The sequence below is a fragment of the Musca autumnalis genome, unplaced genomic scaffold (assembly GCF_047663935.1).
Source record: "Musca autumnalis isolate F117 unplaced genomic scaffold, ASM4766393v1 scaffold_5, whole genome shotgun sequence".
Lineage (NCBI taxonomy): Eukaryota > Metazoa > Arthropoda > Insecta > Diptera > Muscidae > Musca > Musca autumnalis.
In genome coordinates, this window is record NW_027412088.1 from 173,109,293 (window position 1) to 173,125,016 (window position 15,724).

The window sequence follows — 15,724 nt, forward strand, 5'->3', positions numbered from 1 at the left end:
GAATTATCATCTCACTTTTTTTTCACAAAAATGTCAAAAATTTGTCAACCCGGCTGTCTGTGAAAAACTGATGGACAGCTGAGAGACAAACGACAAATGTATGCATGTGTTAGTAAATCAGAGTTGTATTTTAAGACAAACTGTCTGGTGTAAACGCCTAGTTAACATGTATTTCATGATTATTTAATACAAAATTTTAGAAATATTATTAAAATTAATGCAATGTTTAAAAAATAATACAACAAAATAACAGATTTCAATGCCAACAACATGTATGGTAGAAAGAAGGATCAGTAATCCAAGTCTGAAAAAATAATGACATACATACATACATATGTACATATACAGTCAACCAAAAAAGTCTACATACACCCTATAAATCTCGGGTTTTAAGGGTAAGGAAGCATTTTTATGAAAATCAAAGTACATAGTTCTATTTCATATCCTTAATAAACAATATTAGATACAACAAAAATATGTTCCATAATACGAGTAACGGTAAATTCTATAAAAACTAAAAAATTTATAGGGAAAAAGTGTACATACACCCAATGAAATATGGATATTACCGTAAAATTTATTAAATAAGCAATACAAATTGTACATTTTCTTGCTGTAGCGAATGCCTCTGGTTGTTCATGACATCTTTTAGGCAAAATAGGAACACATTTGTGGATTAATTTCCGTTATTTCAGGTCAGATTTCGCGTATAGCTTGTTAAAGCGGACCCTGGTAGATTTCTTTGAATTTTTCAGTCTGGTAGTTTATGAAACCCCAGAAAATACAGTGGGACTAATAATTTTGAGATCCTAGAGCGCCTTGAAGTTGTTCTTGTGGATAATATATGCTCCTGAGCTTCGCTAAATATACGAATTCCTGAGTTTTATCATACATTTTATAGCTTTCACAGCATTCCAAGTTGAAAATTATATGCAGAAGCCTTGGAATTACCTTGTAATAAGGTCTGGTACGATCCTCGAGCATCCACTGAATCAGCAATGTGAAAGTATCCAACATTTATAGCGCTTTAAGTGACCCTAATGCCAAGTTTATACTTGCGCTCCAAAATCCACTGGATTTCACGAAATCCTGAAATACACCCCGGTGTTTACACTTATTTTTTTGTTGATTTCAAACATATCACAATGATCAAGGTGGATGCATATGCGCAGCTGATCGAACATGAATTTTCAAAACAAGTTGTTGTAAATTGAATTAAGCATCAAAAATATACGACAATATAGAACATTAAAACTTTATATTGAAAATTATCGTAAAATGACCTATATATCGTATTAATTGCGTATAGTACTAACAAATGAAAATATCAAAAAATGATTTTATCGTTGAGACTTCGTTATAATAAATTTTAGCTCTGTTCCAGAACTAAAAAGTTTTTACAATTTTTACCACTTTTACACATTTTCGTTCCCTTACACAAAATGTATATGAAAATCGTTTACGACTTTTACAACTTTTACCACTTTATAAAGTACGGGAACAGGCCATTCGATAGATAAAAATTGTGCTCAGAACCTGCACAAAATTAGTACTTGCAGTAGTTTTCCCGTTTAGTGCTAAAAATGCGTTCCCATACTCCGAAATCTAGCAAGACTTGCACTTCTCTTTAAACAAAAATAGCGCCGAATAACACCCTCTTCTTCTGTTTTCTGCCATACAATTTTGGCCTAGTAGAAAACTAGCAGCAAGCATGTTCATTGGCATCTAATATTATAGCCGATACGTTGATTTTGATATTTATGCTGGAGTTTTTGCAATTTCCGTCATTTTTCCGTTCCCTTATTTTTTATAAAATTTGTATGGGGAAGCAAGTTTTGACAATTCGCTCTTTTTTCTAACATTACCATTAAAAAGTACGGAAACACAATAAAAAATATCATTGTAACAAAGTAATTTAATATTTTTTCACATTGTTTACAAATTTTGATACTAAAATTTTTTGTTGCAGCAATTGACTATCTACCTTGTTTATGGTGATGCGTGAAAAGTGTTGCAACTTTTGGTACTTTTTTAGGCAAAAGCAGGGTTGTATATCATGTGTACTGTGATTTCGATGTTGATTTCGCTGAAATCACGAAATGAGAGGATTTCATTTTTGTATGCGAAATCATGATAAATTTTGCTTGATTCCGCGCGAAATCACGAAACGCCTTCGAAATCACGAAACGACGCCAAATGTAAACTAAGCATAACGATCATAATACGAGAGCGTAGTAGTTAACAGTGTAAATTTCATACAAATTTCATGCACTCTTTGGTGGTGGTTTTATTTTGATGCTTTGGAAGCTTTAGGAGCGGGTTTTTAGAAAAATATTGTACATTTCTGATTGAGTTAAAGTCCAAAAATTATATCAGACCTTATTACAAAGTAATTCCAAGGCTTCTGCATGTAATTTTCCTTGGAATGCTGTGAAAACTATAAAATTTATGAGAAATCTCAGGAATTCGTATATTTAGCGAAACTCAGGAGCATATATTATCCACAAGAACAACTTTAAAGCGCTCTAAGATCTCAAAATTATTAGTCCCACTGTATTTTCTGGGGTTTCATAAACTACCAGACTGAAAAACTCAAAGAAATCTGCAAGGGTCCGCTTTTACGAGCTGTACGCGAAGTCTGACCTTAAATAACGGCAATTAATCCACAAATATGTTCCTATTTTGCCTAAAAGATGTCATGAACAACCAGAGGCATTCGCTAAAGCAAGAAAATGTGAAATTTGTATTGTTTATTCCATAAATTTTACGGTAATATCCATATTTCATTGGGTGTATGTACACTTTTTCCCTATTAATTTTTTAGTTTTTATAGAATATACCGTTATTCGTATTATGGAATATATTTTTGTTGTATCTAATATTGTTTATTAAAGATATGAAATAGAACTATGTACTTTGATTTTCATAAAAATGCTTCCTTACACTTAAAACCTGAGATTTATAGGGTGTATGTAGACTTTTTTGGTTGACTGTATGTATATAAATATTACAATGATTTGAGTATAAAAAAGGTATAATTATGCGACCACTTGGTCTTCTAACGGACATTTTTCAATCATATATGCTTGCTATGTATATAAATGTTAATGTCTATAGAAAAAGATAGCAATTAATGAACTTACAAATTTATGTTGCTATCTTCTTTAGTTTTTTCAAAGCCTTAATGCGCTTAGTAGCTTTTATAGTTTTTAATTGGTTATTTAAGTAGGCTATCCTAAAATGTATGCGACATTTAAAAAAAATCGCTTTATTTTTTCGTCAAGAGCTACATGTATGCTATTTTGTAAGAGCAAATTTGTTAAATTTTTCGTGGGTCGAATATTGTCACCGTTAACTGAGTTGAAAACACGTTCTAACTGCTTAATGTCCCTTAGAAAATCTTCAGATGGTTTTTTCAGAAAACCTTTGGAGACCTGATCAACCCAGGTGAATGTGTTAGAACGACTTTCATGGTTTCGAAGATTCAGCTTACGAATAATGTAGCCAGCCATGTTTTCAAGAGCATCTTCTTGGGAGGTTTCGATGTTCTTTATATTATCACTTTCAAAATCCGAAGTCTTCATATTCCATTTCTTCAAAGTTCAGAGGATCTATTTCATCTTCATCATTGAATCCATTTGCAAAACCATCATCTATCATTTGTTCTGGCTGAACCACTTCAACGGCGTTTTGGGTTTTGCAGTATATTTTCTGTCAATATGCATTAAATACGTGTTGTGCGATAATAAAGATATTAATATACAACTTACTCTGTCTGTGTACCACACTCTGCGAAAGTTTTTGTTTCAATTACTACACTTTCGTCATGCGAAAAGTGTCTGCGAAAAAAAATTAAATCTCAATAAAGTATCTTAATCGAAATTAATACACACTTATATTCATCATCAATATCCATTTCAGAATATTCTTCCACAGGAATAGAATGATTTGGAACACACAGATCCGTACTGCTATTAATAGATACAAATAGATATCAATTCGTAAATACTTTTAATTCAATTATATTTACTTACTTTTCAATATTAAAATCTTCAGAAGAATATAAAAGAAATGGTTCAGTCCGTGGCATAAGTCTACATGTTTGTTCCAACATTCTCATATCTTCCGGCAAAAAATGATCATGCATTTGGTTTGAAATTTATTCTACAAATTTGTATCCATTTTTCCCTGAGGCGTGGATCTAAATGAATACGGAAGAAAGGACCTTTGTCCTTGCCTTCTTTCTTGGAACACAGAGCACACTTTCGCATTTTTCACAATTTATTTAAATATAATTAACAAATTGTTTCTATTTGAATATTTATATTTCTTGTCTATATTTACTTTTTGAAGAAAGAAATATACTGGATGACAGAAAATACAGAACAAAAATGACAAAACGTTATATCGAATTTGACACTAACGTTACGGGCAATGCCAGTCAGCTGGGTATTGCTGCTACCTTTTCTTGTTCTACCATGGCATATTTCAGGGTTCCTATACTTTAGACATAGACTAATAAATTCATAGACAAAGAGAGTTGTAGTGTGCTTCTTTTTTGTAGGTGTCGCCGGTATGCACAGTGCCTGATCTTTTCACACAATGTTTTGGGATAAATAACAATATTTTGTTGAATTTGTTTACATGGGGATGTAGATCTGGCCAAAGATTATCCATATTTTGTCTTTTATCAGAATAAATAGTTTAAAATATATAGTAACTTTAAATAAAACTACTAACACCTACTAACGCCATCTACCAATTTTCGAAAAATTCGAAGATAACTGCTGAGAGCAAATAAATGTCTATGAATTTATTAGTCTATGCTTTAGATGTTACGATTTTTATATTTGTCTCCAAAATACTCCATAAATTATCTATAGGATTCAAATCCGGGGATCGGGGAGGTGTTTGAATTACTTTTGGACAGTTACACAGCATCCATTTTGGAAAAATATGTGATTTGTTAAATCCGGTTATATATAAACGGGGTATCAAAAAAAAGTCGAAAAATCAGTTCTACCATTTTTTACCTGCAGAAATTTTGCTGGTAGCCTGTGGTAGAAGAGAAAGGGATATGTGCTCTCTCTCACTCTCTTAAAAATTGCTGCCAGTTTTGCCACTATTTGGGGTTAAGGAACGCTTTGCAGGTTAAAAATGGTAACCTCAGGTAAGTTAAGGAACACAGCTACTACAACGAAAGATGTTGTGAAATCATAACTCCAATTGCAAAACTTCCAAAAAATTTTGCCGGGTTAATGTATGTATATCATACCAATGTTATCAATTCACTGTATTATAATGTCTTGTTCAGACTGAAGGTGTTTCGCTCTCTATTCGTTGTTCGACCCCAAATTACGAGGTAATTACTTCATTTCCCATACAAAATATTGAGAACGAACAACGATTTGTGTACATTGTTCAATTTAAATTACTCTCAGAACGACGATAAAATATGTCCCATCTCTAACAAATGAGAGAATTTATCGAAATAAATTAATTATGACAGGAAAAATACAAAATTTAAAAATTTATTAAAAACCCAAACATTTTTAGAAAAAATGCAAAATATGAATGAAAAGTAAACGGTTTTACGACTAGTATATGTATATTCAAATCATAGCAAATTGTGTCTTCTCTTTCATTGCACTTGCATTTCTTGTCCATCGTTTCAAATTCGCATAACAAAAATCAAATGCCTGCCGGAAAGTCTGTATACCAAAAAGTTATTTTGGCACGTCTCTCTCTCGTTAATTTTTAAAATAGAAAAATTTGAAAATATACTGAAAAAAAGAGAAAACAAATAGAAAACATGAATGAAACTAATGCCATGTTCAGACCAGCATTTGAATAACGTCGTTCGTTCTCATAATTACGTACACGAATTAACCCGTTCATACGACATGGTACACAATTCATAGCAACATGATTCATATTTTCATATTTTTTATTTACTGAATTTAAAGAAAGTTTCAGCCAAAAGACGAGTAAAATTAATTGATATAAACTGAAAAAATATTTGTCCTTCTTTCAGATATCTATTTAATATTAAATAATATTATTTTCATTCATCTTTTCTATTTTTACTCACAATTTTGGTGTTTTCAGCACATTTTTTAATTTTTCTATTTTCAAAATTATCGAGAGAGTGAGACCTGCCAAAACAACTTTTTGGTATACAGACTTTCAGGCAGGCATTTGATTTTTGTTTCTAAATTTGTACGCGAATTCAAAACGATGGACAGGAAATGCAGCTGTAGTAAAAGAGAAGAGAAAATTTGCTATGATTTGAATGTATACTAGTCGTTAAACCGTTCACTTTTCATTCACGTTTTGCAGTTTATCTAAAAATATTTGGGTTTTTAATAAATTTTTAAATTTTATATTTTTTCTGTCATAATTAATTTATTTCGATAAATTCTCTCATTTGTTAGAGATGGGACATATTTTATCGTCGTTCTGAGAGTAATTTAAATTGAACAATGTACAAAAATCGTTGTTCGTTCTCAAAATTTTGTATGGGAAATGAAGTAATTATATCGTAATTTGGGGTCGAACAACGAATAGAGAGCGAATTAGCGTCAGTCTGAACAAGGCATAATATAATTTAATATTAAATAGATATCAGAAAGAAAGAGAAATAGGTATTTTTTCAGTAGGCCTATTCTGTAACTTTTATCGATTGAAAAGTTGTTAAAATTTCTTTTGTTTTTGTAACAAATACAAAACAAACAAATGAAATTGTTGTAAAATAAACAATGAGTAAAGTTGTTAAAAAGTTACAGAATAGGGGGGCAGTTCATATAAATTAACTTCACTCGTCTTTTGGCTGAAACTTTCTTTCAAATCAGTAAACAAAAACTATGAAAATATGAATCATGTTGCTATGAATTGTGTACCATGTCGTATGAACGGGTTAATTCGTGTACGTAATTATGAGAACGAACGATGTTATTCAAATGCTGGTATGAACATGACATAAAAAAGGAAGTCTCGAATAAATCACTACTACTACTTGGGAATATCGATGGTTTGCCAGCTCTACTACGTACATTACGTTGTTGACTATTTACATGTTATCGATAAAACTGCAGCATCGATGGTATCAAGTGAACGCCGTCCTTTCTTATCAACGGAGCTGCGTTTTCTTTTCATTCGTATAGAGAATTTTTTCTTTGTCGTTCGTCGTTTGGTTTGGTTCAGCCGCAAATAAAAAGCATTTTAGCATTTTCTTATTAACCAAAAGAAATACTACATTGATATCAAAAATAACAACGGAAAATAAATAATTAACTAACAAAAACGTAAGCATTGTTAACTACAATTAAGTGTGTTCGCTAAATCTACATAATTAACCAAAAGAGAAGAGAAAACGAATTAAAAATGCCAGAAATTAACCAAATTAACCCTGAAAGAAAAAATGTCGGTGTGTGCGTCAACGAAAACGGCGAGGAAAATGGTGTTACGTTGACAAAACTAATTTTGCTTAATTTTAGCCTTTTCTCTGAAAATAATGCCAACGTAATTGGAAAACGCCATGTGATTGACTGATTGGTGGAAAAACTCAACATGGATGAAAAAAAGACAATGCGTGATTCGGAAATCTCTCGGGTATTATGACTGGGGTATCGGCCGGTTATGATGCACGTCGGCGTCAGCAGAGCAGCGCGCGTTGCAGTCTAGTGCATCGGTATCGTGATTATTCGGTTAGAAGGACATGAATTTGATTTTTTACGAACAAAATTTGTTTTGCTGAAAAACAATCCCATAGAAAACTGATCCAAAATGCAGAAAGGTCATTGTAAAACGAATATTTATTGGAAAGTCGGACAATTGCCGAAAGGAATAAACCGATATATTAATATTTCGTTCATTTTCGCGCTTGAAATCAAGGTTTTGGAAAAGTCCAGCAGCGTATTTCTATGTAGTAATGTATGCTGACTTTCCCTTGATATCGTGGTTACGCCAACGCCAAATCGCCGCGTACGTATTATCGTGTTTGGTTAATAAGAAATCATTTCCAAATCAGAAAATATTGAATTTTATTTACACTGTAATATTATCATTATAGATATTCGATGTTGAAACTGCTAAACAGTTAAAGATTTCCAGTTATTCAATTCCTATGTTTACATATTAAATATGACTATTTTCTAAGGGAATAGGGGTGAAGCCATCTCGTGCTTCGTGTGGTAATAAGAATATATTTTATCGTTTTAGAATTTTTACCATAGAAAGTAATGTTTAAAATTTGTATGGAAAAGTGATGCTGTATTTGGTTAAAGGGCCCACCACTCTTATTGAAATGAAATTGATAGCAGAGGAATCTATTCCTGGTCAGATTTTGTAATCTGATGATGTACATCCTTTAGAGAGGAAGGCCGCAAATTATTCAAAAATTACCCATATGTTCCATAGATCAAAGACCATTAGTTCGTTTAAATGTATTGCTTTGGAAATGATGGATATTACCACTGCTCAGTTCGTTTCGCACAAAGCTAACGCCTTCAATGATCTTCGGTCGGTGGTCAGTCGGTGTATACGTTAAAGGTTTACTCGCCCCAACAAGCGTGAAATCATCCATTAGAGAATCAAATGGCCAAATGATGCCACCATTCACATAGCCATATTTTAAAAAAAAAAAACTCCCTACATATTACAAAAAAGTATTGAATTAAATGTAATTGGCTCTTTTAAAGTGTTCCAAATCAAATTTGAAAAAATTAAATGTGTGTAACCTATGAAAATATAAAATACCTAAAATTAAAAAAATCTATAAAACAAAATATATATTATACCTTGTAGTACTACCTAACTTAAAGCTTTAATTCTAATCTGTGATCTGTATATTTTTACAGCCTTAATACTTTGCTAAAGCAAAACTAATCTAATTTCCAAACAGTAGTGAGTGCAAATATAAGAAAAAATAAAAATCGGTATTGCAAACGACGCGTTTTATTTTCGTCTAATTTGTCGGTAAAATAACGCGCTAGTAGTTGCTGCTTAGAAGTTATCAAAAGCAGACAACAGTAACATGTCGTCGTCTAGTTCACGTCGTCGTGGCGGCGGCGGTATGGAAATGAATTCCAAATTACACATGGATCGTCAACCGACTGTAACCAGAATAAATGGTTTGTTTGTTTTGCTGCTTTTGTTGCCCTAGACATTTCCGAAATATATTTAACTAATAAATGTCTTTTCTTTGGTTTCTTTTCGTTTTTTCTATAATTTTACTATCACCCTATTACAGATCCTTCATTGCCAGCTGGTAAACGTCGGGAAATTGATAACGTCATGAAGAAAGCTCGCGCCAATACCAACGATTACTGGGACAAAAAGTTGTTGGAAGTTGAGGAAAAGGATCCGAATCGTTGGCGTCATACAGGCTACAAGAAAATGTATATACAAGGTGAAAGCAGTTCGGGTGAAAGTGATCGTGAAGGTGGTCCTGGCGGTGAGAGAGGTGGTGGTAGCGGCGCCGGTAATGGTTATCGCGGTTATAATTCATCTGGTGGTCCACCACAATCCATACCCGGTCGTTATGGTCGTTCACCACGTTCACGTTCGCCGCGGTCACGCAGTCGTTCTCGCTTACGTAAAACACCACCACAATCACCGCCTATGCGTCGTCGTTCTCCACCACCGCCGCGTGATATGGAACGTATAAGTCGAAATCGCGTTTCGCCACCATCGTCAATGGATGGCCGTGATAGAGGACGCCCTCGTTCACCACCATATCGTGGTGGTGGGGGTGGTCCACCGCCGCGTTCACCCTCCGACATGGGTGGAAGTCGTCGTCCTCTCGGTGGAGCAGGTAGTGGTCGTCCGCGTTCGCCACCAGAACCTCCCATGCGTCGTCGGAATTCGCGTTCGCCTATTGATCGGGAAAGAGATAGACGACGTGTTTCGCCGCCTAACATGAGTGGTAGTCGTCGCCGTACTCCACCGCCACCGGTTTTGGGTCGCGGAGGTGAAATACCGCCAAAAGCAAGGGGGCAGATATTGCCACGTTCAAAGAGGCCACCATCGCCACCACCTAGGGTAAGTTTAATCAAAGGTGTCTTATTTTTAATAATGAACACTAATTAAAATTTTCTTTTCTTTACAGACCTCTTGTCGCTCGCGTACCAATAGCTCGGTTAGTAGTTGTTCCGATGATTCGTGTTCGGTTTGTTCACCAAGTCATCGTCATCGTTCTCGGTAAGTTTAATTTTTTTCTTTGAAATAATTACATAAGATCAGATACTATATAAGTTTCTGGTGTTCTTATAGTATTACTTGACGCTCTACCAATGTAACCCTACCCTCAAGTTCTTCTTATACAAGACCCTAAAGCTTTTCATATGGAAGACCGACCCTTAGGTCTTTTGTGAAAAGCATGCAGAAATCTCTAAAACTCTTCCTCTAAATGGTCCTAAAAGGTTCTTCTTGAAAGATTCAAAAGTATTTCTCTGGCAGACCATCTCCGTCTAGAAAGTCCAAGCATCCTCGTCTAATAAAGTCTAAGCGTGTTCGTCACGCTTACAGGCTTTTTTCTACACTTTTTCAGATGTAATTCGAAACATTTTAGTTGTAATTCGTAACATTTCATTTGTAATTCGAGAATTCTATTTGTAATTCCTAACATTCCATTTGTAATTCGAATTATTTCGTTTGTAATTCGAATTATTCTATTTGTAATTCGAATTATTCTATTTGTAATTCGAATTATTCTATTTGAAATTCGAATTATTCCATTTGTAATTCGAATTATTTCATTTGTAGTTACAAAGGAAATCATTCGAATTACAAATGGAATAACACGAATTACAAAGGAAATCATTCGAATTACAAATTGAATAATTCGAATTACAAATGGATTAATTCGAATTACAAATGGAATAATTCGAATTACTTATGGAATAATCCAACTTCAAATGGAATAATTCGAATTACAAATGGAGTAATTCGAATTACAAATGGAATAATTCGAATTACAAATGGAATTCGCGAATTACAAATGAAATGTTACGAATTACAAATATAATTCTCGAATTACAATTAAAATAGTTCGAATTACATCTGAAAAAGGTGTAGAAGGCCCAAAGGTTTTTTTCTTACTTTTTTTCATTTTTTTAGAACACTATAAAGGTCCCTTTGTAGAAGACTGTACAAGTCTTATTCTAGAAGATATTAGGCCGTAGGATCTCCTATAGGAAAGCCGAAGGACATTCTATTAAATATACTAAGGAATTCCAATAGAAACATCTAATATCTTTCTGCAGAAGACCCTAGTTCTTCCTAATAATAAAGGGTTATCTCATAAAATACACTGAAGCTCGACTAAGGAAGGATTCTGAAGCTTTTTATAAAAATAGCCTATAGAAACCTTTAAAATTCTTCCTCTGAAAGATCCTTAAAGCCGTAGCGTCTTCCTCAGGAAAAACCAAAGACTCGACTAAGAATGGATCCTGAAGCTTTTTTTAAAAGATCCTTTGAGCCGAAGTGTCTTCCTCAAGAAAAGCCCATGATTCCAAACCTTTTTCTATAATTCCAATTTCAAACCTTTTTCTAGAAGATCCTAAAAATCTTCTCATATAGAAAAAATAGAGGTCCTCTTGTGGGAGACGATAAATGTCTTCATGTAGAAGACCCGGGTTCTTCTATAGGAGGACCAAAGGACTTCCTATTTAATATTCTAAGGTCTTCCTATAGAAGACCCTAGGTTTTTTTTTGTATAAAATGACATACAGTTTTTCCATGGAAGACCATCAGTTTCATCCATGTTTATGTTTCCAATTTTTTTCTGTGAAATAATCATAGGATCTTCCATAGGAGGCCTTTACGGTGTCCTATAGGAAGCCCTTGGGTCTCTATAAAGTCATTAACCTAAAGATCTTCCTCTCTCGTTCCTATTAACAACCATATACATTTTCTTGCAGTTCAATGGATATGCACCGTCCACCACGTGAACGTGGACCTCGTTCACCACCACCAAAATCATCTTCGTCACGTTCAATGCAATATCATAGGGGTGCAGTACCACCCTCATCGTCATCATCGACATCAGCAAGTGGTCGGATACCCGTGCGACCAAGTTCACCACCACGTAGCTCAGATCTCGACAAATATCAAAGAGAAAGAGAATTGAATGTACGACGTATAAGTCGTCAACGTAGCCTTGATGGTCATGTTTCCGATGGGCCTGTCAAAGTTCGGACTAGTCGCCACTCTCCCCTAGAAGATCCGCGTTTAAAAAATCGTCCCCCAGAGCCACCAGAGCCCACTCCTGCAGTAGTAGCTCCGGTCAAAAAGAAGAAGAAAGAAAAAGAAGTAAGTCAAGATATTAGAAATTGTGAAGGCACCCTTAAACCATTGTATTACTCTTTTTCAGTTACGCACTCGCATTAAAATTGAAGGGGAGAAACGTAAAAAGCATTCATCTTCCGAGTCGGATGATTCCGGTGGTTCAGATTCCGATGAAACACCATTGCCCACATTTACCGCAACAACGCGTCTAACGTTATCGGAACGTTTCGGAAAAATGGCCCAATGGTCCATAGATCGCAGCAATATGGAAAATATGCGCATTACAAAAGATTCGGCCGGTGGCGCATTGAAAGTTATGATTGAAGAAGGTCTCGAATCTCCGCCGCGTCGTTATTCGTATTCTCCAGCACCGGTTGGTCATTTTCCCGAGGAATTGGCAACAACAGCGCCGTCGGGTATGCTGTCGTGGGATGATGTACGTGTACGTTATGATTATTATAAATCGCGTGGCTACTTGAGAGATTTAGATTTGAAGGTAAGTTAAATTAATTTCTTTAGGCAATTAGTCGAAATTCAAATCATCTTTCTTTTTAGGATTACATAAAATGGGAAGAATGGTGGTATAAATATCAAGAATGGCTTAAACATGAACGCTACTATGAATACTGGGAACGTCAACAACTTGCCCGCCAGCGTAGACGTAAAAAGTTACCAATTACCCAGAGACTCAATTAATTAGCTTGGAGTGTAAATATAGTAACATAGGATAACTTTTTGAGTTTAGTTTTCATTTTATGAAACGTCTTTGACTCCTTCTACATTTGAAAGTATTCATTATGCCTTGACACAAATAAGCAGTAGCTTCAGCAGCCACTCAATCCAGCCATTATATTTTAGAATTATTTGATGTGCTGCTGCTGAGAACTAAAAAGTTTGTATTATTCATGCAATGGTTTGTAGTCTCGTTTAATTTACATTTTTGTGTACATTTTGAATGTATAACGAAACAAAAGAACATTTATTTTTTTAATGTTAGTGTTTATATTAGTTTGGTTTATTCTTCTAAATAATTTAGCTATCATCTTCGATGGCTTATTCAATTTCTTTTTCTCAAAATAATCTTGATGAAAAGAAGATTTATTTGATAGTTTTAGGCAAATACAACAACTCTTTTTTGATATAAAATAAATAAATAATAAATATTACTGTAAGATAAAGAAAAAGAGATAAAACAAGAACAAATCAAATAAAATTAATAAATGCGATTAATGTGAGAATATAAATTTAATTTCTGTTTGGAATTTTTATTTTTAATTATTTCTTTCAGATGTAAAGATAAATATTTACCTTCCTTACATGTTACCATTTAATTTAGTTTCCGCGACAGTGGGGTCCATGATCCAAACATCTCGAGTTTCGTTCTGAATTCTCAATCCATTTTGTAACAACAATAGGTATGTTACAACAAGCGGTTATATTTTTGGTTCTCCGGATACACTCTGTCCACTCCGTTATTGTAAGGCTCGATAAGAGCCAACTTATCGAAGAAATTTGTGCATTTACATTTTTAAATATTTTATGATAAATTTTAAGTATATTTTTTGGATTTACATTGGGCTATTTTTATTTAATGAGATGGAAGAAAACAGAACATCACCAAACTTTTTGCCCCAAACTAAGGTATTACAGGTAGTAGTGTTAAAGATAATGCTGCTACCTTGAAATCAGTTTTGTAATACTTACAGTTACTGGTTGATCTTGACGAAGTAGTAATTTACAACTTACAAAGAATTCACATGTCAGTGATCGTGGTGGTCACATGGATTTTACGAGTTCCCCTCTACTACAATTTCATAAAATTACTCTAGTATGGAACTCGATCTAAGAACCCATAGTTTCATGCACGAATACAAAGCAACTGACGTTTCGGAAGTCAGCGTTTTATGTTGAATATACTCCCAACATTGATTCTTATCCGCTTCTATAGGTCGTGAGCTTTTGGTTTAACATTCCAATGTGAGCATATGACTAATGGGCCGATTCCGTACAGCGAGGCGAGTCATGTCGCGTCGTCTATCGTCTCTGTGACAAAATTTAAAAAATGCACTACGTACAGCGATAGAAAATAATCGTCGATAACAAGTTATTTTTATTTTTTTTTTATTCGTTAGTAAAAATGTACGGCGACAGCTAATTTGTTGTCGCCGGAAAATGAACATTTCACTACCCTTTCTCAACCCTCCCGGTTACACATTATTCACCCTCTCAATCTTTCCTATACATCTTTTTATATATCCCAATCATGAATATAAACTCCTTGTGAGTTTTCTCAATTTCTCCTTTAATTTGATACTGCAGGAAAACAAAACTCACGGGGAGTTTGCATTCATAATCACCTGACATACTTTCAGGAACGCTTTTTAACCTATCGTAGTGGTTGAATGTGCTAGAAAAATGTGCTTAAATGAATGGAAAGGGATTTATGTACTAAAAGCTTTATATGATGTCGTAAAGCTTTCATTGTGACTATTAGAGTTGCCAATATCATCTGTAGGGTTATAAAAGTTTTCAAGGATGGTGGAAAGTTTTGTGGGTAAGTTTCAAATAGTAATTTTGTATTTTCATAGATGTCGCTATGAATATCAACTTTAATTCAACAAATTGCTTCTAAAGACCCTTTCTTATGGAAAGTGTGTTTTTAAAGACTCTCCTTTATGGATTGGGAGCTTATTTTCTTTTCTTATGGAAACCGTGCTTCTACAAACAATTTCCTATGGAAAAAGTGCTTCTAAATACCCTTTCCTACTAAAAGGGTCATTCTATAGTCCCTTTCCTAAGGAAAGGGGGCTTATAAAAACCCTTTCCTATTTAAAGCGTACTTCTGGAGACCCTTTCCCATGCAAAGGGTGCTTCTAAAGACCCTCCCAGGGAAAGGGTCATTCTTAAGACTCTTTTCTTAGGGAAAGTGTGCTTCTAGAGACCCCTTCTTAGGAAAAGAGTGTTTAGAAAAATCCTTTTTCATGGAAGGGGTGCTTCTTTCATAAGTAAGGGTTGCTTATGAAGACCTTTTCATAAGGAAACGGTGCTTCTGAAGACCCTTCCATAAGGAAAGGGTGTTTTTAAGACCCTTTTCTAGGGAAAGGGCGTTTTTAGACCCTTTCATAAGGAAAGGGTGCTTCTGAAGACCCTTTCTTTCATCTAACACCCTTTCCTACGGATGCTTCTAAAGACCCTTTCCTAGGGAACGGGTGTTTCTAAAGACCCTTTCATAGGGAAAGGGTGCTTCTAAAGACTCTTTCCTAGGGAAAGGGTGCTTCTACAAACACTTTCCTAGGGAAAGGGTGCTTCTAAAGACTCTTTCCTAGGGAAAGGGTGCTTCTACAAACACTTTCCTAGAGAAAGGGTGCTTCTACAAACACTTTCCTAGGGAAAGGGTGCTTCTACAAACACTTTCCTAGGGAAAGGGTGCTTCTAC

The 15,724-nt window shown here is 34.5% G+C and overlaps 1 protein-coding gene across 2 annotated transcripts; it reads left to right on the forward strand.

The window, feature by feature from the left end:
- Window positions 1-7,134: 7,134 nt before the first annotated feature.
- Window positions 7,135-13,537, forward strand: LOC141406145 (uncharacterized). 2 transcript variants are annotated; one of them, XM_073991261.1, is made up of 7 exons: window positions 7,135-7,304; window positions 8,859-9,131; window positions 9,251-10,041; window positions 10,109-10,200; window positions 11,922-12,312; window positions 12,374-12,784; window positions 12,844-13,537. In XM_073991261.1, exons 2-7 carry the CDS (start codon window positions 9,035-9,037, stop codon window positions 12,982-12,984), a joined length of 1,923 nt encoding a protein of 640 aa, XP_073847362.1. In that variant the 5' UTR covers window positions 7,135-7,304; window positions 8,859-9,034; the 3' UTR covers window positions 12,985-13,537. The 2 variants fall into 2 exon arrangements, with proteins under 2 accessions (XP_073847362.1, XP_073847363.1); XM_073991262.1 differs by lacking the exon at window positions 8,859-9,131 and having other exon boundaries at window positions 7,137-7,304.
- Window positions 13,538-15,724: the final 2,187 nt, after the last annotated feature.